The sequence below is a fragment of the Podarcis raffonei genome, chromosome 3, assembly GCF_027172205.1.
Source record: "Podarcis raffonei isolate rPodRaf1 chromosome 3, rPodRaf1.pri, whole genome shotgun sequence".
In the NCBI taxonomy this organism is placed as follows: Eukaryota; Metazoa; Chordata; class Lepidosauria; order Squamata; family Lacertidae; genus Podarcis; species Podarcis raffonei.
The window spans coordinates 106562624-106585294 of record NC_070604.1 but is presented as its reverse complement, the minus strand read 5'-3'; the positions used below and the strand labels follow the sequence as shown (position 1 = coordinate 106585294).

The 22671-nt window shown below is 44.3% G+C and overlaps 1 protein-coding gene across 1 annotated transcript; it reads right to left on the bottom strand.

Moving 5' to 3' along the window:
- Positions 1–71: 71 nt before the first annotated feature.
- Positions 72–16617, bottom strand: PEX6 (peroxisomal biogenesis factor 6). Its single transcript, XM_053383434.1, has 17 exons — positions 15697–16617; positions 13732–13895; positions 13166–13249; positions 12638–12740; positions 12016–12149; positions 11096–11207; positions 9878–10086; positions 9384–9576; positions 8572–8648; positions 7542–7674; positions 5955–6160; positions 5810–5871; positions 5594–5702; positions 3964–4080; positions 2934–3011; positions 1595–1734; positions 72–581 (listed from the first exon to the last, which is right to left on the bottom strand). Exons 1-17 carry the CDS (start codon positions 16585–16587, stop codon positions 448–450), a joined length of 2946 nt encoding a protein of 981 aa, XP_053239409.1. The 5' UTR covers positions 16588–16617; the 3' UTR covers positions 72–447.
- Between the last annotated feature and the right edge of the window lie 6054 nt (positions 16618–22671).

Here is a 22671-nt window from a genome sequence, read left to right as displayed (position 1 = left end):
CTTTGATGGTTTTCTCTTTCTCCCTCCGAAAAACTTAGTTCATAAAAGGCACTAAAAGAGCATTTACGTCATTCTGGCAAAGAAACAGGATTTTTATTTATCCATTCTTAGACACAGCCACTGCACCACCACCACCCAAATATTAGCATCCAAAGGTTTTCCACTGGGTGTTCAAGAAACCTGAACTTCTCATATATAAGCAAGGGTGCTGAGAACTCCCGAGGATTAGCTTGAGAGAGTTCTTACCCAGCTAAGCAGCCAATAGTCTCAGTTCCATGCCTAGATCCCATTTTCAGTTTTTCTCACTCACCTGGCCATTGGAATCCACTGTTTTCACTTCTCCAGCAGAACCAACAACAACACATCAGAAATGTCTTCCAGATTCCATGGAATTATACAGTTCCAACCATATGTATCCCTTTCTTTCTGGTCCTGCTGGATCCTTAATCAAGCAGCAAATCTCTGCTGGATTAGTTTGTATCTAAGCAGTTCTCGTTCGGAAACAGACGGCTGCAGCCTTGTTGCAGCTTGTACAAAGTCCTCCATGGTTAGAGTTAGGTCTGAAGTCTCTGTGTCTAGCCCTGGAGAAAAAGAGCAAAATGGTTGCCAAAAAAGTTATTCATTTTAGACATGTCAGATGCTGCATACCCACAAACTGTTCCTGGGTATGCAAAATGGGGTGGGGAGCAGTGGAAAGATGCAAAAACTTCTACAAGTCTTTCAAGTGCAGAGAGAAACTCGCACAACTGTGAATAGTACTCCAAAGTGGAAAACTCTCCCTAAGAGTTTTCACAGTGCACTGATTCTTTGCACTGGACAACATCTCATTTCCACAATGTTTTACCAAACGACAGAATCCTAACAGCTGGATCAAGACCCACTTATGCTAGTCTCTCATAGATATGCGTTTAACAGGTTCCCACCTCAAGCAAAGTCAGTTCAGTCCAATCCAGATAGCACAATTAGATCCCCACAAGTAACTCAACCTATTTTCCAAAGAATGCCTCAAGAACAGACCCAAGAGTGGCACAGGTAGCAGCAATACAGAAAATTCTGAGAGACGCATCACAGGGAAAATAATATATTCCACCCTCAGGTCTGAAATTACACCACAGCCTGTAAAAAGGAGGAGCTTTTCTATAGATCATTCCCATAAAAGGAGCCCAAGAACAAAGGAATAGTTTACCCTTCCCGTTAATGCCTGCTAATTCCTCTCAATTACACACACACCTGTCTGCCAAGTGTCTCAGAGGCTTGAGACCAATCTGATTTTCTACTCCACTATTTAGAACTGATCTTTGCTTATTGATATGCAAGTCCAAACAGAAGGACGTAGAGCAGTAATAGTTTTGCCAAACACTTGATCAAACGTTTATTTAAAATATTTGTATTCTGCCTTTCTATCCCATCACTGGAGAGGGATGGACACAGTAAAGAGTTCAGTTATCTTGTTCACTGAATTAGCTTCAAAGAAACAATGGCCCATAAAGAACATTTTTCTCTTTCCAGAACCTGTCTATCATCCTGTCTTAACTGCCTGCTGTGCATTTTTCTTACTAGATTTGAATCTAGCTGAGCTATGCCGGTTCCTTACCTTCCTCTATCCACGCCACTTTTCTTTTGATAGCAGACATCATGGCATCTGAACAGAGTGCATATATGTCTGCTCCTGTGAGCTGAACGGGACACTTGTCAAGGATACCAAGGAGACTGACGGAAGGATCCAGCTTAAACCTACCAAGGAAGAATATATCCAAGGCTTAGTATCAAAGAAAGATTGTTGTTAGACTGCAGCCCATCTGAGAGCTGTGGACAGAAAGGAATAACCCAAAATCCCAGGTTCAAATGAGTGTGATCATATAATCATGGAACTGTAGAGTTGGAAGGCGCCCCGAGGATCATCCAAGTTCAGGGTTTCCCAAACTCGGATCTCTAGCTGTTTTTGGACTGCAACTCCCATCATCCCTAGCTAGCAGGACCAGTGGTCAGGGATAATGGGAACTGTAGTCCAAAAACAACTAGAGATCAAAGTTTGGGAAATCCTGATCTAGTCCGACTACCTGCAATTCAGGAACATGCAGCTGTCCCAAACGGGGATCAAACCTGCAACCTTGGCATTATCAGCACCATGCTCTAGCCAACTGAGCTACCCAGGCCTCATGCGGCAAACACCAAATGAGAATTATTGGTCTCACAATAATGTGTCTGGCTATCATTCAGAGCACACACCTCTCTTGGGAAGATTCGCAGCCAATTTAATATTCACAGCTTTCTAAGATCAGAAACTTCATAGCGCAAGGTGATCTGCTCTACTTTTCTTTTAACAAAAGCAGCAAAAGGAGGTGCTGATGCAGTGGGCTAAGCTATCTAGCCCAAATCAGCAGAGGCTGTTATCCAGTTTTAACCTATACTGCAGTTCTGCTGCTTTCACCACTCCATAAAGAGTATAAGACAACCCTGCTGGATCAAGCCAAAGGCCCATCCCATTCTCACAATGGCCACCTAGATGCCTATGAAAAGCCAGCATCTTTTAATTCCCAGCTTTTAATTCCCAGCAACTGGAATGCAGAGGCATGATGCTTCCAACAGGGCTGGTAGAACATAGCCTTATCCTTCATGCATTTGTTACAGTAAATTGATTTGCTTAAAACGGGAAGCAATCAAATAAGCCTCATGCTCAAGAGCAGAAGGGACTGCACAAGGACAACACTTATTCACAATCTTGCAGCCCATGGTGTGAAAGATCTTCTGAATGCAAACCAGCAAGTTATAGTTGTACTTAGCTGCTTGTAGGGGTGGAGGTACCACTTTGCACAGACTTCTCTTCCCCTGCGGAGTGAACAGCTATATACAAGGAATACCAAGGCAATGAAATCTTGGGAATCACAGGGCTTTCCCTTTGTCACTACTTTTATTTTATGGTAGGCACTCACTTTCTGGTGATAGCATTTAGTACTTGCAGCTGAGAGTCTCGGTCTTCATTTATACCCACATAGACCAATTTATCAAATCTGCCAGGGAAACAGACAATAAAGAGACAAAGTGCAGTTGTCCAACATACATACATGCTATTCAGAAAACACACACAACCCCAAGAAGATCTGAGAACAGACCTCTATTGTTAGGCTGTGGAGCTTTTAATTCAGTATAGCAGACATTCTCCAAGTAGCTCCACTCACAGTGTGCAAAGAAAAGAGAAGAAAAAAGTGCAACCTTCAAGAAAGCCTGCACTTGGCTCTGTGCATAACTGATACCTTCTACAATGAAGATGGGGACTATTTTGACTAGGGCTCTTGCCTAGGGCCCACAGGGGAAGTCTTACTCATTTTCCATAGAAGTTAAAGGGACCCTTTTTGGTAGCCTGCCGTGTCCCATGATTTCCACCTGTTTTTAGAATGATGTTGGTACTTTAAAAAGTTAGTAAATTTTATTAAGTTGTCTGCCAAGACCTCCAGCGATTTTCAAGTGGTCTACGGGGGGAAACCTTTGAAAACTATTGCGCTACATTAGAGCAAATGAATGCATCCAGCACCAAATAGGCAAGGAAGAAGCAACAAATTGTTATTTTTCATAGGAAAGCACTTCAAGACCTCACTTTGGACAAAGGATTTGTCTGCCAAAAATGCAACACAAACAGAGCAGAAGGGGCAGGGAACCTCTCTTAGTGCTTCACAACTTAACTTGCTTTAAAATACATGGAACAAGTGAGGGAGTGGGGAGTTAGGATACTACACTAATCTAACTTTGTCCTTGTCTCTACTGTAACTAAGTCATGGTTCATACAAATGAAGTAATCACATCTTTTGTTTCCCTGTCTATATTTTAGATTTTAAGAGCCAGGGATCTGTTATACCTGTTCTTTGTAAAGTGCCACGCATATACATGCGCTGTGTGTGTGTGTGTGTGTGTGTGTGTGTGTGTGTGTGTGTGTGTGTGTAAAGCCAATAATAGTGAGAATCATACCTGCCTGGCCGGAGCAATGCTGAATCTAGAAGATCAGGTCTGTTTGTAGCTCCAATAACGAAGACATCTCGAGAAGAATGAAGTCCATCAAGTTCTGCTAGAAGCTGAGAGACCACTCTACCAAGGGGAAAAAGAAAACATTTTTAAATGCCACAAATCCTAGTGCAGCCATTGAGCAAGTCAACTCATTACTCCAAACAGTACATACACACAGCACTGGTTCAGATAGGTATGACCAAGCTAAGCTCAAAAGTATTACTGTATTGGTTGCTATGCACCACTGAGAGAAAAACTACTTGCCTTGAACGAAACAGTTCTTAACAGACAAGGTAGGGCAAAGGGGATATACAAGCAAGTCACTAACTTTGCAGAGTTAAGTAAGAATCAAAAATAGAAATTTTCTTCTCACAGAAAGAGCATCACGTCTTGGAAGATTGGCAAAATCCAGTATCTTCCTATATCTCTCTGGAACTGGAAGGTCCTGCTTCTCACAAGAGGCAGACATCGATTCTAAGAATCTTAAAGATTCACCCTGCTCTACAAATTTCTCATCTGACCATTGCCGTATTCTTCTTGTACAATGACCGAGTTATATTCTGCTTCAAGTGACAGAATAAACCAATATGTGATTAGTGCTAGAGCCAAACTGGAGATTTTTATTATTTTGTGTTATATACTGCTTAACACCGTATAAGTGGTGTACAGTAAGGTTGCAAAAGATATAAAAAGATAAAATCAGTTTAAATTAACCATTAAAAATAAGAAAACTTAAATGCAAGCAGATATAAAAAAGGTCTACACCAATTGCCAGAAGTTCAGCTGGGAGGAAATCTATCTGATCTCAGCCAGGAGTGAGTTTTGACAGAACTGGGCACCTGAGCACCTGGCAGGTATGAGCCATGCATCTAAGTCATGGGGACAGACTGGGCAGGGATAGAAGGAATATGCTCATGGTATCCTGGACACCAGTTGTTGAGGGCCTTCCATATCAATATAAAACTTGGCCCAATAGCATAAGGGCAGCTAGTGCAAGCTTTGGAGCATCAAATGCCTAGGCAGGTATTAGGCATCAAATACCCAGGGCAGTTGGTATGCCTGTGAAGGCAGTTTTTAGCTGGGATCCAGAGCTGCAGTCATATTTTGCTAGTGCTTTATATATATAGAGAGAGAGAGAGAGAGACATTTTGTTGAAGTTAACCTTGGTTGCAGGATCTGCTTTTTGTTCTATTACATCAAAATACAAAAAGATTGCTGCATTAACATTAGCAGCTGCCTTGAATATCCCACATAGAAAGGTGGGATATTAAGATTTTCGATAAAATTTATTTTCACTCTTTCTATGTTCTAGAACTAAGCCCCGGTGCAGAAAAAAATAGGATCATCAAAGCTAAGATTCAGGGACCAAAGACAACCTGTGTGCCATCAGGGAGTGGGGCACCCCAGCCATTTTAGTGTTTATACATTTGACAGTGGGAGTCCAGTTTTTATGGAACACATGCAGATACTTCCGGCCTGCCTAGATCATTATCCCAAGCATGGATAAAGAAAATCAAGAGTTTGCACGGAGTTTGCCACAGCAGGATGCTTACGCTTCAGCATTCCTTAACAGCAGCTGACAAGTGGCACTCACCGGTCCATTACACCACCGGAGTCTCCACTTCGCCCACGATTGGGTGCCAAGGAATCAAGTTCATCAAAAAAGATAATGCAGGGAGCAGCTGCCCTGGCTCTTGCAAACACTGATGAGAGAGAGGGAAATAAATTAATGTGCATCTTGCGGAGTCACGCTAAAGCCAGCAGCATACAAAATGCATTCCTCTGCTCCACGTTGGAGCTCCACACTAACCTTCACGCACATTCTCTTCACTCTGCCCAACGTACATGTTGATGAGCTCTGGGCCCTTCACACTGGGAAAGAGAAAAGACAGGGCTGGTTATCCCGAGCTCTGCGCCCTAAGGCTCCCCTTATCCCTTTCTGCCACAATGCCCACCTGAGAAAAGTCATGGTGCATTCAGTTGCCACAGCTTTTGCTAGCAACGTTTTCCCTGTTCCAGGAGGGCCATAGAGCAGAAGGCCAGAACGGCGAAGACCTAAAGATAGTAGCTCTGGGTGTTCCAGAGGAAGCTGAATGGTGTCCAAGATCTCCTTCTTCACTTCCTGGAGCCCACCAACATCTTGCCAGAAGACAGAAGGTATCTGCGGTGACAGGACAACCTTGCAACTCTTGCCAAGTCTACAACCCTATTTCATAAACCAAGACTTGCACTTTTTTCTTCTTACGGTGCTCTCAAGACACAGTCCCATAAACCCCTTGAGACCACAACACTTCCCTCGGCTCCATCCAGCAACTGCCACCGCTCTCACAGCATCCTCCTCCTGCTCCACGGGGCAAGTGAAGAATGGTATCATCTGGAATCATCCATGTTGGACCCTTAACTGCACTTTAGCTACCTTTAGTAGCTCTTCTCCCTTACGTACCCGCTTACACCTTAATATCAAAAGGTGAAGCCCCGCTGCTTATTTCATGTATTGACAATGCATTATTAATTCATTTATATAAAACCAAATCATAGTTAAAGGATGAAGAGGAAGGCTTACAGTTCTGATTGGAATTTTTCAAACACTTTCTGGCTCATAAAGTTGCTCCAGACACAAAAATCTGGTTATTCTCTACTTTACAATGGACTCAGTCACAAAAAATACATTTCAGTGTACATGGACCAAATGTCCTTGTCCATATCTGGAAACTGTTGTCTATGTTCAAACTGTTGCATGTTCAAAGATCAAAAACACAGTAAGTCCCAAGTCCACAGTGAAATTGTTGGCAGAGAGCTGCCTTTCCAGTGTTGTAGAATTAGATTTTCTCAGTTATGAGGGCTTGCAAGACTCATTTATGTTGCCCATTCATTAGCTCCAACAATATCAGAATGTAAAACAGGATTATGTGGATTTCCTTGAGCCTTAAAGTGGTTCAAGGTTGATTACCAATTAATGTGTTCCACAACCCCTGTCCGAAAGGGAAGCAGAAGATGTCTGCATTTTAGTAAGATCTGCATGATTACACAGCTTTTCCCAGTTAATAGTACTACTAATAGTGGTAATAAAGATTTTATTCTGTTCTTCCTTCCCAAGGACACCAAAATTTTAGACACCATCTCTCTGGAATTTCCTACTGGGGGGTGCGGGCGGCTCTATTTGGCCCTGCAATTGTAGTGAAGGGAGAGAAATTTTGGGGTTTTTACACTGGAAAATTTACAGATTACTACTAAATTATTTTGTCTAAGCTTTGATAAACATTGCTCCCTCCCTACTTCTTTATTATGTTGTTAACATTTATGACTGGATATTCTATTGATTTTAAACTAATGTACACCCTCGATTGCGATTATGACTGAAATTTTATGAATAAAATTTGTGAAAGATCGCATAAGCACTGAGCTATCTAGTTAGTAATGGTTTAGTCATTGGAGCAAGAGGCGATGATGACATTCTCCACTTAATGGTAGCAGAGAGTTGCATGAGATCTCAGAGTGTGGTTTGTGGGGTTTTTTAAAATCAAGCTTCTTATTAGTCATACCTTTGGAGCTCCTATTGCTTGCGAATGAGCATCATGTAGCTTATCCAGTGCAACACCAAAATCTTCTGCTAGAAGAGGGAAGCCTGCAGCACAAAAATCATGCTCTTCCTCCTCACTCAGTCCCCCCAGGAAGCTGGCAAAGTGGAAACAGAAACAGCAAACTGTTTTCTGCAATCTTGATAATAATAAAAAGTTAATTGGACCACAGGTCTCCAAATTACAGGGCTAAGCTGGGTGCTGATGTGCCAAAGACAGGTGCCCTCAATTTTGATCATTTGCAGGGCACACCAACCAGCTGCGCCACAAAGGTGTTTGAGAGCCCTGACAATCAGGTTCTGCTGTACTGCAGAAATGAAATAATCACTGAGAAATCAGGCACAAAGTCAAATGCGCATCTGAGCAGGATGTTATCGCTCTACACTATATTGCTCTCAGATGAGCTTTGATGACTAAGGCTCAATCAGGCCTTAAGAGCGAGAGCAAAGTAGCTTCATTTCCCCTTCACTGACATTGCCTTGCAGCCCAATCTGACTGGCTCCGATACCATCAGGGATAGTATAGTGAAAAGGAATTAAGTTGCCCTATTTAAGCTGAGAAATTGCTCCAAAGCGGCAGTAGGCAAAGGAACTATGGTTGGAAGCAGGGAAGAGAAACAGTGCAAAAACAGAAAAATAGAAGGTTCCTTTGGGGATTCTCTATCCCAACATACTTTCACCAAAAAGTCTTAAGAGTCACAGGGGCTCTATCAAATGTTGCCACAGTAAGCTTCCAAATACAATTCTTTTCAGTCATTTTACTAAACCACCACCCCATGGAAACACGCAAACTGGAGCGGGTAGACTCTTTGTACTTGCTCCATGTGCTATTCCCTCCTGACTCCTGGCACCTCAGGTCTTGAAGATCACAAACCAGCATGCCTGCCTTATCCCATCCACAGTTAGGAAACCTAAATCTCATCTTCCAAAGTGTATAAAACATTTGCAGCGATCACCTGAAGGCTTCCAAATCACCAAAAAGTCTCCTCCAGTACCTTGAATTCTGGATCCTTGCACAGGCTGCACGGCTGCTGTGGGAAAGCAAAGTGCAGAAGTCTCCCAGAACGAAGCCCTGCAAACATGGAACAAGATGCTAGTACTGGAGCAATTCCCAAGGCAAGAAGAGAAAGCATTCTGAAATAAGACCCCTTAAGGATAAGGATGTATAATAGAGGTATAATTCTCTATACAGAAAAATCTGGGGAAATCCTCCTGCACCCACTCCCTCAAGCTATGTGAGCACACCACTGAAGTAATGGAGAATGCTACTGCAGGCTGGTTTCTATTGGTTTGCAAAGGCTTCCAAGCCCTCCTAGTGAAGGCAACCAAGATATCTATATTTGTGTAATACTGGCTATCCATAGGCGAGAACTCAACTCCAATAGCTACATGAGCTTGACCACATTCACAGTTTACATACTTTTACTAAGTCTTTTCCAGGGATTCTGACTTGGGGCCTAAAGTAGTGAGATCCAGCACTCTGCATTCCTATTTGGGTCATGCTGCTCACATAAAAAAGAAGCAATTCCTGGGAAGGGCTGCAGCTCAGTGGCAGAGCATTGGCTTTGCATAAGAAGGTCCTAGGTTCAATCCCCAATGTCTCTAGCTAGGTAGGGAGAGGCCCTGGTCTGGAACCATGGAGAGCTGCTGCCAGACAGACAACACTGGGCTAAAAGGGACCAATGGCCTGGTTGTTCTTTCCTACTGCAAGGTGATCCTTCAGCACAAGAAGGAATCACACACTGTGGCAACTAAGCTCCCCTTGTAACATCGACTAGGCTGTCCTGCCGTTTGGGATGCAACTCACCGCGCTTTGCCGGGCTAGCTTAGTCAGGCTCACTTCTTTTCCCAAAGGCAAGTCCTCTGTCAGCATGCTTAGAATGGCCTTCCTCTGCTCCTCAGACGGTGCTTCGATTTTCAGGTCATGAAGGAAAGCTGTCTGCAAGTCCGTAGGGACATTCCCAAGCCTAGTCGTTGTTCCTACTACCAGGATAGGATAACTAGTGAGAAAACACATAGATGAGCCATGAATACTTCAGCCAGGGTTGAGAACACAATGCTGGATCCAGCAGGGCTCTTCTTAAGTGCTTACGTGAAAATCGCAGTTAGAATATAAAGAAGGCCCCACTCTATATTGATAATACACCGTGTGTTTTTTGGAGCAGTGATCCAAAATTTCAATATCACGCAGCCAGAGAAGAACTACTCAATTAACTGCTAGGTTGTAGAAACAGGCACACCATAGTGATAGCCATCCTTCAGAAATAAAACAACAGAAAATCCTAGTGTGACGATCCATACCTAGTACTTGCCTCTCTCTCCAGGAGAAGGTGCCGTAATGCAAGAATTACTCGGGAGTCCTCCCCAAGTCCATCACGATCTCTTCCCAGCAGCTCTAGATCTTTCATTAGCAGGACACAAGGGCTATAGACCTCAGCCTGTGAGAACGCAGCATGCAGTTTTGCTTCTGTGGATCCACTGGTGTCACCACACAAACTAACACAATCCACCTACAGGAAGCCACGGGACAAAGATATGTTGAGGACTGCATTTCAAAAATATTTGAAGAATACATGCAGAATTGGCTGCAGATTCTGCTGATCTAGACTAGTTTATTCCTTGGACACATTTTTAACCTACAACCATATAATAACCTCTTTTACAACTATACATGCCCACCATTTTCCTGTAGACATCTTTAACAGGTGTGAGGATGGGAGAATTTTAGCAAGTGCAGACTATCCTATATGGGAAAGAAAACCTGCATCAGGCTTCCTCCCGCTTAACACTTTCAGATTGTTGCTTTCTTATGCTTGGTATATAACTTACGCGAACAGTAAAGACAAATACAGTTTGGTGGTGTCTCAACTGATACAACCCAGCAGTTGAAGAACAATATTACAGATAGGGGTAATTTCAATTTTTAGGGCTATAGAAACAGTTAGTATGCTGTTGCTTTCACTATGCTAAAGCAAGATTTCAAATAAATGGAATACTTGATAAAAAAAAGCCTTCATAGGGAACAAAAAGCAGTGGAAGCAGCACAGAGCTACAGTGCAGTGTCATCAATTGGTGAATAAACATATCCTGATCCTCTGAAGGTGGGAGTTTTGGGAGAAGACCCAGAAGTCCAAAACTGCCTCTTGTTTCAGAGATACATGCATTTAAAAAGAAGTATCCTTTTTAAGGAAATTATAAAACCCCTATTATTCCTTGTAAGCACTTCCACCAGCAGCAGCACTCTGCATTCAGGTAAGATGCCCAAGTTGCAAGGGGCAAGAGACAAATACAATTCACCCTCAGCTAAGAGCGAAAGAGGATAGATGTAGAGTGAAGAAGGAATATGCAATGCCAGAAGTTCTCTATAGAGAACCCACTTCTCCACTGTGCCCGAGTGGCAATTTGGGGTCACAAAAGCAAAAAGAGAACATTGCTATTTGTAAGTAGCACTGTATTTCAAGGCCATTTTCCAGATGTTAAATGACATAAAAAATCAAATGGAAGGCTCAGACAAACTACCTTGAACAAATGGAGATTGAGGCGGCTACAGGCAGCTCTGACAGCTGTCAGTTTCCCCACACCACTGGGTCCTGAAAGAAGAATGCTTCCAGCTCCATTTAGTAGAGTCCCCCTAGAACACAAAAACCAGCAACTTCATTAATTAGTATTACAAAAGAGGGAGACTGCAGCATAACCACATAAACAAACAGGGAACCAGGCAGAGGGCCTTCTCAGTAATGGCACCCTCCCTGTGGAACACCCTCCCTTCAGATGTCAAGAAGAACCATACAACTTTTAGAAGACATCTGAAGGCAGCCTTGTATCAGGGAGTTTTTAATGTTTGATGCTTTATTATGTTTTAATATACAGTGGTACCTCGGGTTAAGTACTTAATTTGTTCCGGAGGTCTGTTCTTAACCTGAAACTGTTCTTAACCTGAAGCACCACTTTAGCTAATGGGGGCCTCCTGCTGCTGCTGCGCCGCCGCTGCACGATTTCTGTTCTCATCCTGAAGCAAAGTTCTTAACCCGAGGTAATATTTCTGGGTTAGCGGAGTCTGTAACCTGAAGCGTATGTAACCCGAGGTACCACTGTATGCTGTAAGCCGCCCAGAGTGGCTGGAGAAACCCAGCTAGCTGGGTGGGATATAAATAAAAAAATGTTGTTGTTGTTGTAAACTCACAATGTGAGGCCCCAAAGGTTCAATGAGAAATTGATTTCAGGCCTCCCTGTTACAGGAGCACCTTGAATGAACACCACTTAAATGAGGCACGGTCCAGAACCAGAAAAATCCTACCACCCCATAACCGAAGTAATAATACAGAATTCCCAAAATCTATCAGTAAATGGCAACAGCTACATGCAGCACAGCCCCAACCCCCAAAGCTATCTGCAGCAATATATTATGTGGTAGAATTAGGTCGAGTCAGCTGACTTACCTACTGTGTAAGTGTGGCCCAAGAATATCACAAAGCTGTTTCACTATGTTGCAGAGTCCAGCAGGAGATAAACTATTCCAAAACCCATGAGAATGATACGGGAAAGATGGGACAGCACTGTTTGTTGAACCAACCTACAAAAAAAGGGAAATGATAATTACCTGATATGAATATGTCTTCTCAAATCACTCAAATACCCTTTAGAGCAGTGATGGCCAAACTTGGACCTCCAGCTGTTTGGGACTACAACTCCCATCATCCCTAGTTGACAGGACCAATGGTCAGGGATTGTGGGAATTGTAGTCCCAAAGCAGCTGGAAGGCCAAGTTTGGCCAACACTGCTTTAGAGCAAAGGTAGCTGTTTAAATGACTGATCAGGTCCCTGGAAATCCTACCACATTTTAATAGAAGAGAAATATTTCTTTTCCTGTTTTGCAGCTAAGGAAAACAAAGAGGTGTTCAAAAGTTGGGAGAAATGTGTTCCACTTCAACATTACATCTCTCTCTGAATTTTGTATGTAATGCCCTAATCATTATTTATATTTTTATATTTATTATACTGAAGAGCTCTAATGTCAGCACTAGAATATGCCATTTACCTAAAACACTTTTTATACCTTACCAGAAATAACGACGTGTTCTGGGTGTTAGCCAGGTACCCCAGGCTCTGCTCTTTTTCGTCTGCTGCTACTATCTTTTTTACCTTGAAGTAGAGGTCCGGCCATCTGAATGAAGAGCAAACAGGCTAAAAATCCAGTACCAAATGCATTGGTTAAAGGAGGAATCAATAGAAAATAACTGGAGTATTTATATGAAAAAATATACTTTGGAAAAGCACAAGCTTTAGGTAGTTCTATGGATTTTTTCCTCAATTGCTATTTTTCTCCCAAAACATCAGCATTTACCATTTTCTGAAATTAAAGAACAGCCCCTAACATCACAGGACTTCCTTAGGTATAAAGCCACAATCTGCAAGACTATACTAATGGTACCATCAATCCAGGGTAAACAAGCTTCTGATTTTCCAGGACAGCTCTCCCTAGCCATTTAACCCAAACCAATAGAGTCTACTTCAATCAGATTTTTTAGTAAGCAGATTGATAACTGCAAAATGACAGATCAGTTAGCTTTAACAAAATGGAAAACATACCTAGAGAACTTATCTGAATTTCCTTCTAAGAACTCAGGATGCCCGACTGTTGGAATACACAGAATATCTTCCTCTTGGACTAGCCTGCAACAAAACAGTCACGGTGATACATGTATTATCAAACTAAAGGAAGTGAGAAAAAAAGGAAACTAAGAGAGGAAAGTTGAGGGAGTTGGACTAGATGACCCTCAGGATCCCTTCCAACTCTACAGTTCTATGATTCTGTGAAATTACTGTGAAATGTACTTGGCATACAGCCCCCACAGGCTTAAGATCACAATGCTACTGCAAAAGTTTTTAAGAGTTCTCTCAGCTGGCACAACCAATATATTTTACTGATTTAAGACAGATATTCTGAATATTTCCAGAATCAATATTTTACTTGTCCACTTATAAATGTTCAAAATGCCTAAGCAAGCTTCTCAAATGTGACACATGGGCAACAAGCCCATGTCCTGCTAATTGTGTGCTCGTGCAGTAAATAAGAAGCACAGTAACAAGATTATCCCTTGATCTCATAAAGAGGGATGCAGAGGTTAAGTTATTGTCTTTACTGAAACGCTAACCTGTGAGTTTGAAAGTGTTGGTAGAGAATTTGGTCATATACTCCTGTGATGCTGTAGGCTGGTGAGGACACAATCTCTATGTGTAGCTCCTTGGCAAAGGGTGGCACAGATAGCAAGGACCGACTTCCTTTTAACTCCTGCGCACCAGCAGCTTCCCCATATCTCTACGGAGGACAAACAACCCTATTCCATTTTAATTCTACTACACAAAATTAACAACTAGGAGATTAGGACAGAACAATCTTTTTTAACTGCAGTAACCTTTGAGTACCAGGCCTAATTTTTCCCATCCCATAATAGGTTAGAGAAAACCCAATTTTCCAGTCACAAAGGTATTTTAAATCTTTTAATTTCATTATCCCCGCTTTAACATCATTGTTACAGTCTGTAATTGTTCCATTTCATTCCCCGCTAACTTCACTGCCTACATTTTCACCCTCTGCCTAACAAATGAGTATCTATACCTGCCAGTTTCCTGTTAATGCTTAATACATGTGATCAGTTTACTCCAGTCTAGGAAAGCTTATGCCACAGTAAGTTTGTTAATTTTTTAAGGTGCCACACAGCAAGATTGCTTCTTTGACACTAGACTAACTCAGTGGCAGATGTTTTCATTCATTCAGTACATATCTGCGTATGGAACAGGAGCTCCAATCTCTGTTGGTAATTCTGAATATACAACTAGGGTGTGGTAGTTTTTCCAGAAGCATTCCAGCCTGGAGTTAAGGGTGAAATTTTCAATGTATAAATCAAGTAAGAAAGGAATGACGTATCTGAAGGGGAAACACCATCTCTAAATGCAAGATAAAGCTCAATGATGTTCATAAAAGTGGAAAGGAGATAAAGATGAGGGTTTGTTATGCAATCCTGAATACAGAACTAACTTTACCCAAGCAGTCACACGCCTGTTACCTTTGGGTCTATACACTGGCATAATCACACAAGATTTTTAAAATTGTATACAGATAGAGATCCTCCCCATGCTGCACTTCAGAAGTTCCCAAACTTCCACTTTAGAGACTCTCAGTTCATCTCTTAACCGCAGAATCAAAGTCCACCACAACATCTTCACAACAATCTGTGCATGCTGTCATGACAAACTCATGATCTTGCCTTTCACTTTTAATCCTCATGGCTGTTAACAATAGTGCAGACCTGAAGCTTCCCTCAACCCACCCCAATATTGAAGCTATGAACCTACTGAGCCCTAACTAGCTTATAAGTTAGCATGCTATGCTTTAATGAGTCTTTCTGCTAAGCACATCCTTTACAATATAGGCTAGGCTCCACAGATAACTAAAGACTCTTCACAGATGCTATAGACCTACACTACTGCTGTAATCCTGATGTGGCAACTACCTCTTCTTGCTCTATGGCATTTGACACAAAGGTACGCAACCACACTTTTTCCTTATATAACCACAACTCTATTGCAGACAAGCCCCATCCTGCTACTAGTCCAATTTTCACATACCAAACAAGCCACACCAAAGGGGATAAGATAACTTTACCCTTGCAGGGGGTGGGGGGGGGTGTTGGTCAGATTTACGGGCATTATTCTCCCTCCAGACAGGAGGTCTTGCATTCAGTTCCCAGATGTGTGAGGTGGGCATACATTTGGTAAAAAGTCTGTAGCCGGTAGTTTTGCCTGCTGAAACATCTGGGAGTCGCACCCAGCTGTTGGGTGACCTTGAGCTAGTCACACTTCTCTGAAGTCTCTCAGCCCCACTCACCTCACAGAGTGTTTGTTGTGGGGGGGGGGGGAGGACAATGTAAGCCGCTTTGAGACTCCTTAGGGTAGTGATAAAGCGGGATATCAAATCCAAACTCTTCTTCTCTTCTTCCCAGTCCCAGGAGGCAGAACCGTGGTAGTTTGAAAGCTGCCCTACATGGTGCTGGGCAGCTTCCCACGCTCAGCACCTGTTTTCCCAGCTGGGCGCCTCACTCCGCACAGGTGCCACCCACCTGGATTTTAAGGAGTGCCCCTTCCAGAGGGTCGCAGGACAGGTTGAAGGCCAAGGTGGCGGGGAGCAGCGCCCTCTCGTGCGGAAAGGCGTCCTCCTCGGCGGCTCGGCGTCGCCTGTCCTCGGCGAGGGAGAAGTACCACCGGGGGTCGAGGGCTCGCACGGTGGCCAAGTGGCGGGAGCCGCCTTCCGGCCTCGACACGGACACCCACTCCCCGTGGAAAAGGCCCAGTCTGCGCAGGCCGCCGCGGGTCACCCACAGGGTCTCGCCGGCCTCGCCTCCCCACAGGGCCGCGTGGCCCCGCTCCGCCTTCACCAGCCGCTCCCCGCCGTGCGCCCACGCAGACACCAGCGGCGCCGGCTCCCCGCTCCGGTCCCGGCTCTCCCCGCCGCCGCCCCTCAGTTCAGTCACGGCCAAGCGGGTGCCGGCGCCCAGCAGCCCTTGCAGGGCCGGCCGGGCCTCCAGCACCAGCAGCCCCGAGCCCGGCAGCGTCTCCCCGCGCCGCACCAGGACGCTGGAGCCCGAGGCGGCCGCGGGGCGCGGAGCCCGCCCCGCCCCTGCCGCCCCTAGCAACACCCAGCCTAGCAACGGCGGCCTCCTCACGGGCCAGACCCGCACGCGGCTCCCCGCCGCCAGGCCCAGCTGCCTCAGGAAGGCCCGGCCCAACCACAGCTCCAGCCCCGAGGCCGCCTCGCCCTCCAGCAGCGCCGCGCACAGCAGCACCGGCTGCGCCTCAGGCCCCGCCGGGCGGACGGCCAGCACCAGAGGGCCGCCCGCCGAGGCCGCCGCCGAGGCCCATTGCCCGTCGGCAGGGGCCACCAGCAGCCCCGCGGCCGCGGGCAGGTCCTGCGGGACGGCGTCGCCCAGGCTGCGCAGCACCGCCACCGCCATAGAGAGGCCCTCAGAGCGGCGGGGAGGAAGCTTCCCGGGAGGACCACAGAGAGAGAGAAAGAGAGGCGCAGGAAGGAACGCCCCTTCGCGGGCACTTCCGGTCCGAGTTTAGAAAACGCCCAATGCGAAAGTAGACATGCGGATAACTACAGATACGAGCGGTTAGAGTGGCGCCGCTGGAAGGGGTGGGCTCACGGCGGACGCACAAGAGCGCTCTCCCCTTTCCGCGGTTTCCAGCAGCTGTCGCTCAGAAGCATTTCTGCCTCCCGACCGTGGAGGCAGAGCACAGCCACCATGCAAAGAAAAGGGGTTTAGGGGTTCTTCCTAGGTCATGTCCTCTTCCTAAGCCACAGGCCCTGCTCTAGATCCTTAAGTGGCTTTGGCTGTTTGGAAGGCGTCCTTGAACCATGCTAATTCCTGTTTGGTTTCTTGGATGGGCAGAGAGGGCATGTAGAAACCTGACACTTGTGTGCTTGGGACGTGGGCCCTTGTAGAAAGGGAAAAACTCCATCCATTGATCTGCCCACTTTTGCCTCTGGTCTTGCTCACCACTGGTGTGCAGCCTCCAGGAAGTTGCTCATCCAAGAATGTGGCCCTTGGAATTAAAAGGGTCACCCCTTCACTCAGTTTGGAAAAGAAAAGCGTATTCTGTGCAGCAAGAGCAAATTATTGTTTAAGGGTTTTTTGTTAAGAAGTCAATGGCTTTTCAGTAGCGCTAGACTGGTATTAATAGATTAGTGTATGGAAGTGAGAGCTGGACCATAAAGAAGGCTGATTGCCGAAGAATTGATGCTTTTGAATTACGGTGCTGGAGGAGACTCTTGAGAGTCCCATGGACTGCAAGAAGATCAAACGTATCCATTCTTCAGGAAATCAGCCCTGAGTGCTCACTGGAAGGACAGATCGTGAAGCTGAGGCTCCAATACTTTGGCCTCCTCATGAGAAGAGAAGACTCCCTAGAAAAGACCCTGATGTTGGGAAAGATGGAGGGCACAAGGAGAAGGGGACGACAGAGGACGAGATGGTTGGACAGTGTTCTTGAAGCTACCAGCATGAGTTTGACCAAACTGCGGGAGGCAGTGGAAGACTGGTGTGCTCTGGTCCATGGGGTCACGAAGAGTCGGACACGACTAAACAACAACAACAAATTTACAGTGGGGAGCAGCACTTGGCATCTTCTTTCCAGAGTTTTATTTTTAATTTATAAATATTGTTATATATGCTTAACTTGATCCTGTTTTAAATGATAATGGACTAAACTTACCTTAGTCCAGTATGCCACACACTCCACAACACCTCCTTCTCCAAATGTTTTTCCCACAATAACACTGTAAGAGTTTCCTGCAGTTATTTAAAGAGCTGAGCTGGGGATAGGCAAACTAAAACTCCTAGCAATAGTTGAATCAAAAATAGTTGAATCAAACCTGAATCCCTGTGAAATGCTGCTGTTAATGGCAGAGAATACCGGTGAATTGTTTATGGAATCAGAACTGAATGCTTTTATTGTATTTTGCAATGCGGCCTGATCCTGTACATAATTTCTCAGCGGTAAGCCCCATATTTCAATGAGACATACAAGCATGTAAGTTACCATAGGACTGCAACCATAAAAGCCAATAATTGCCCTCTGTGCTCATCATTGCCCATCATGAATATCTAAAACCAGGTGCTGAATGTAACTGAAGCCTCATGTATTTGTAGATCCAGTACTAAAAAGGAAAATACCGGTATATGTGCAGTTTGAATCTGGCCAAAGAGAGCTCCAGGGGAGCTGCTGTTTCTTCTGTGGACTGATGCTGCTTTAGAATTAGTAGAGCCCACCTGTGTCCCTACTTGTTGCCCACCTGATCAACCTAGGCAATTGTAAATAAATATATAGGGTTGTTGTTTTTGGGTTTTTTAAATACCACAGGTTTCCTGTACTCCCTTTCCCAACAATAGACATTATTCTGTAAGGTTGTCCTGGAACTTCTTAGTCCTTGAGACAGTGGGAAGTATGAATAATTATGACAAAACCATTGTGTTGTGTAACTAAGCCTCGCCTCAAACTGCAAAAATCTGGGTTGAATCACCATCTCTCTGCTTAACCTGCCTCAGAGGTTGCTTTAAGAATAAAATGAGAGAAGTGTATGCTGCCTTAAGGTCCTCAAAGGATGTGCAGGGAACAAATCAATTGCTACCTCCCTTGCTTCAGATTTTCCCATGTTCATCACTTCCTTCTTTCTTCCTACTGTAACATGTACATTGTTTTGCTTTCCCCATTGCATTCCTTCTCTGTGCTGGGAGGGGGACAGAATCAGCAACCTTCCAGATACTGTTGAAATCCATATTTCATCATTGCAAGTTAACATAGCCAATGGACAGGAATGATGGGAGTTGTAGTTCAACAGCATCTGGAGGGCCAGAGGTTCCCCATCCCAGCCCCAGGCAAACTGAACAAAAGGTTGACACTGTTTCTTATTAGAATGCCCGAGGCTAAAGCTGAGGATCCATCCAAGGAAATAAGGCCATTCAGGTGCAAGTATTTTTGGAAGGGCTGTGGACAGCAGCCAAAGCCATTTACACTCAGTTAAGGTACGGTATTCTGTGGCCTGCTGATCTGTCTACATTGCTCTGTGTATCCATTCCCTTCAGTGCTCCATCTATTATTGCTCAGTACGTCATGTCAAGTCTTGGCAAGAAGCAACATTTGCCACTTTGCTTCCCAAACATCATTATTTTAAATTGGAAGGGGAAGGAAAGCTAGAATACGTAGTGATGCCAAGTTGAAGGAAATATAGGAGGTGGAAATCTTCACAAAACAAAGCAGGACAAAAATAAAAGAGCAGATGTCTAACAGTCTGCCAGTGGGGGGGTTGGTCAAATATTGTGAAACTGGAAACTATCCAAAATGTCTAATTGAGGTCATTATGGAACCTACCACGCGGCAGTCCTTATTTCCATGGTAAGATTTTAGGTTGGCTTTTCTTCAGTATTGTCCAGAGTTCGTGTTGTTTTTCCATTTGTACTGGTTTAAATACTTAAAAGGGGAAAAAGAAAGAGAAAGAAAACAACAACCCCAACTTGGAGCAAATTTCCAATAGAACTGGGCTGACAAAGTGAAGCACAGGCTGATTCTCTATGCTTATAAGGCTGTTACTCCTGTAGCTCAAAATAAAGAGTAGGGCCTTTTTTATTTTATAAGAGCCCTGCTAGGTCCAGCATCCTGTTCTCACACAAGCAGGACCCAAGCACAAAAGCACTCTCTGCTCCTGCAGTTTCCAGCAACTGGTATTCAGAAGCATTGCTGCATCTTAACTGTGGAGATAAAGCACAACCATCATTTAACAGTAGACATTGATAGTCTTCTCCGCCATGAATTTGTCCGATCTTTATTTTTTTAAATCACCCAAGTTGGCGGCTGTCACTGCTTCACTCATTATACAGTGGTATCTCAGGTTACATACGCTTCAGGTTACATACTCCGCTAACCCAGAAATAGTGCTTCAGGTTAAGAACTTTGCTTCAGGATGAGAACAGAAATCGTGCTCTGGCAGCGTGGCGGCAGCAGGAGGCCCCATTAGCTAAAGTGGTGCTTCAGGTTAAGAACAGCTTCCGGTTAAGTACGGACCTCCGGAACGAATTAAGTACTTAACCCGAGGTACCACTGTAATAATAATAATAATTTATTATTTATACCCCGCCCATCTGGCTAAATTTCCCCAGCCACTCTGGGTGGCTTCCAATCGAGTGTTTAAAACAATACAGCATTAAATATTAAAAATTTCCCTAAACAGAGCTGCCTTCAGATGTCTTTTAAAGTTAAAGTTTTAACTCTGTGATCCATGAAGAAGAATTTATTTGTCCTGAATTTTCCCACATTTAGCTTCATTGGATGTCCATAAATCCTAGTGTTATGAGAGAGAAGCTTTTCTTTGTCTACTTTTTCCATGCCGTGCAAAATTGTATAAACTTCTGTTATGCCACCTCTTACTTTAAACCAAAAAAAAGAAAGAAAAAAGTTCCAAATGCTGCAACCTTTCCTCATAAGACAAATTGCTCCACTTCCTGGTTATTTTAGTTGTCCTTTTCTGAAATGTGTTATTATTTTGTTCAGTCTGATATGATCAATTTACAGTTTTTTAAAGTTTTATGTTGGCGTAACGAGGAAAGTATTTTCTGCTTTGAGATCCTAACCCTATACCACAGGATATTTAGAGGGGGAAATATAATGCAATATCTGAAAATCATGGTTTGGACATGGGTGGCCGGGGAGAGGTGGAAGATAATGTTCACTGTGTGTTGTATTGTTCCCTATGTAATCCTCTTGGGATAGGTTTCTGAAAGAAATTCTTGTTTCTTTCTTGGACAGTAGGAAATGATGATACAGTAGGTATTTATTGTAACCCACCCATCTGACCAGGTTGCCCCAGCCACTCTGGGTGACTTCCAACAAAATATGAAAGGGCACAACAAAATTAAAAGCTTCTCAAAACAGGGTTGCCTTCAGATGTCTGCGAAAAGTCATATAATTGTTTTATCTCTTTGACATCTGATGGGAGGGCGTTCCACAGGGTGGGTGCAACTGCTGAGAAGGCCCTCTGCTTAGTTCTCTGTAACTTCAGTTCTCACTGTGAGGGAACTGCCAGAAGGCCACTGAGCTGGACCTCAGTGTCCAGGCCAAACAATGGGGGAGGGGTAGCTCCTTCAGGTACACTAGTTGATTGATATACATACAGTAACATATTTAAAGTTTCTTAACCAATCAGATCAGACTAAAATGTAGCTTACAAAATGGGGTAAAATGTGCTGGGGATCACCTGTACTTATATGTCTCTCTCAGGTTGATTATGGCCATATTTTTGTGTTGACCACGAGTTTTTAGCAAATAAACGTGACTACTTTATGACACAGACACCGTCCTGGGATGACACATCAGGATGAATCCCCCTATCTAAAACCTCATTTAAATATCTACTAGAACCAAAGGGTAGGATTCCCTCGTCAATGGAAGCCATGCAGGACTTCCACTTGCACAATAGGGCTTTTCCTCCTCTCTTCCCCCTGCATCCCCCAAAATGGGCTCTAGGGTGTTGGGAGAACCAGAGAAGCCTCATCACTGGGAGCCAGTGTGGTGTAGTGGTTAAGAGCGGTAGTCTCGTAATCTGGTGAACCAGGTTTGCGTCTCCGCTCCTCCACATGCAGCTGCTGGGTGACCTTGGGCTAGTCACACTTCTTTGAAGTCTCTCAGTCTCACTCACCTTACAGAGTGTTTGTTGTGGGGGAGGAAGGAAAAGGAGAATGTTAGCTGCTTTGAGACTCCTAAGGGTACTGATAAAATGGGATATTAAATCCAAACTCTTCTTCTTCTTCTTCTTCAGCAGGGGAAGGCTCGGAACCAAGGTAGTGGTTGTGGAGCACTAAGACAGGTCAGAGGATGACGGGTAGGGCAGAATGGTTGGATGCTGAACAAACAACCGGCTTGAGTGAGAGAGAGGAAGAAGAGTCAGACAGCACTGCAGGTGTAGGACAGGCAGCTGCAGATGAGGACTGAGGCTGCAACAGATTAATAACAACAAATAATAATGATGATGATGTTTTTATTTATACCCCACCCTTCTGGCTGGGTTTCCCCAGCCACGGACAGGAGCCTGCTGGTCCTACTGTACTTTAATTCCCTCCTCCTTTGTCTTCAAGGACACAAAGAGTTCAGAGCACAGAGAGCACCTCCCCAATGGAGTTCATGACTGCTGGGAAAAGAGCCAGACAGGAGGTACAGATTGTCAGTTCTGGCAACTGCTTTACCATGGCCAGTCTTGCCCATAGGTTTCTGTTTGTATTCTGTTTCCTTGAATAGATAAGCAACTTATTCTGATGGACCCTAGTCTCACATGCATGTCCATATTCCCTGAAACAAGCCATTTACAAGACCTTCAGTCCTTATTTATTTATTTATTAAGGGCTGCGTGCTTAGAGATTGTGATACATTTGCGTTATCATACCTTATTATCAATTGGTGGCAAAGGCCTGGAGTCTGGCAGTAGGAGAAAAACTGGCTGAATGCAACAGACAGACAGCTAAGGGGAATGAAATAAAAAGGGCCTG

What these genes read in the sequence shown, in the direction of transcription:
- PEX6 (XM_053383434.1), bottom strand. Translation starts at nt 16,587, where the DNA reads ATGGCGGTGGCGGTGCTGCGCAGCCTGGGCGACGCCGTCCCGCAGGAC. An exon ending in GCAAGGATCCAGAATTCAAG is followed by an intron (nt 7,675 to 8,571) that starts GTACTGGAGGAG and finishes CCACTTTGCCAG; the next exon opens with CTTCCTGGGGGGACTGAGTG. An exon ending in CTAAATGCTATCACCAGAAA is followed by an intron (nt 1,735 to 2,933) that starts GTGAGTGCCTAC and finishes CTTCCTTGGTAG; the next exon opens with GTTTAAGCTGGATCCTTCCG.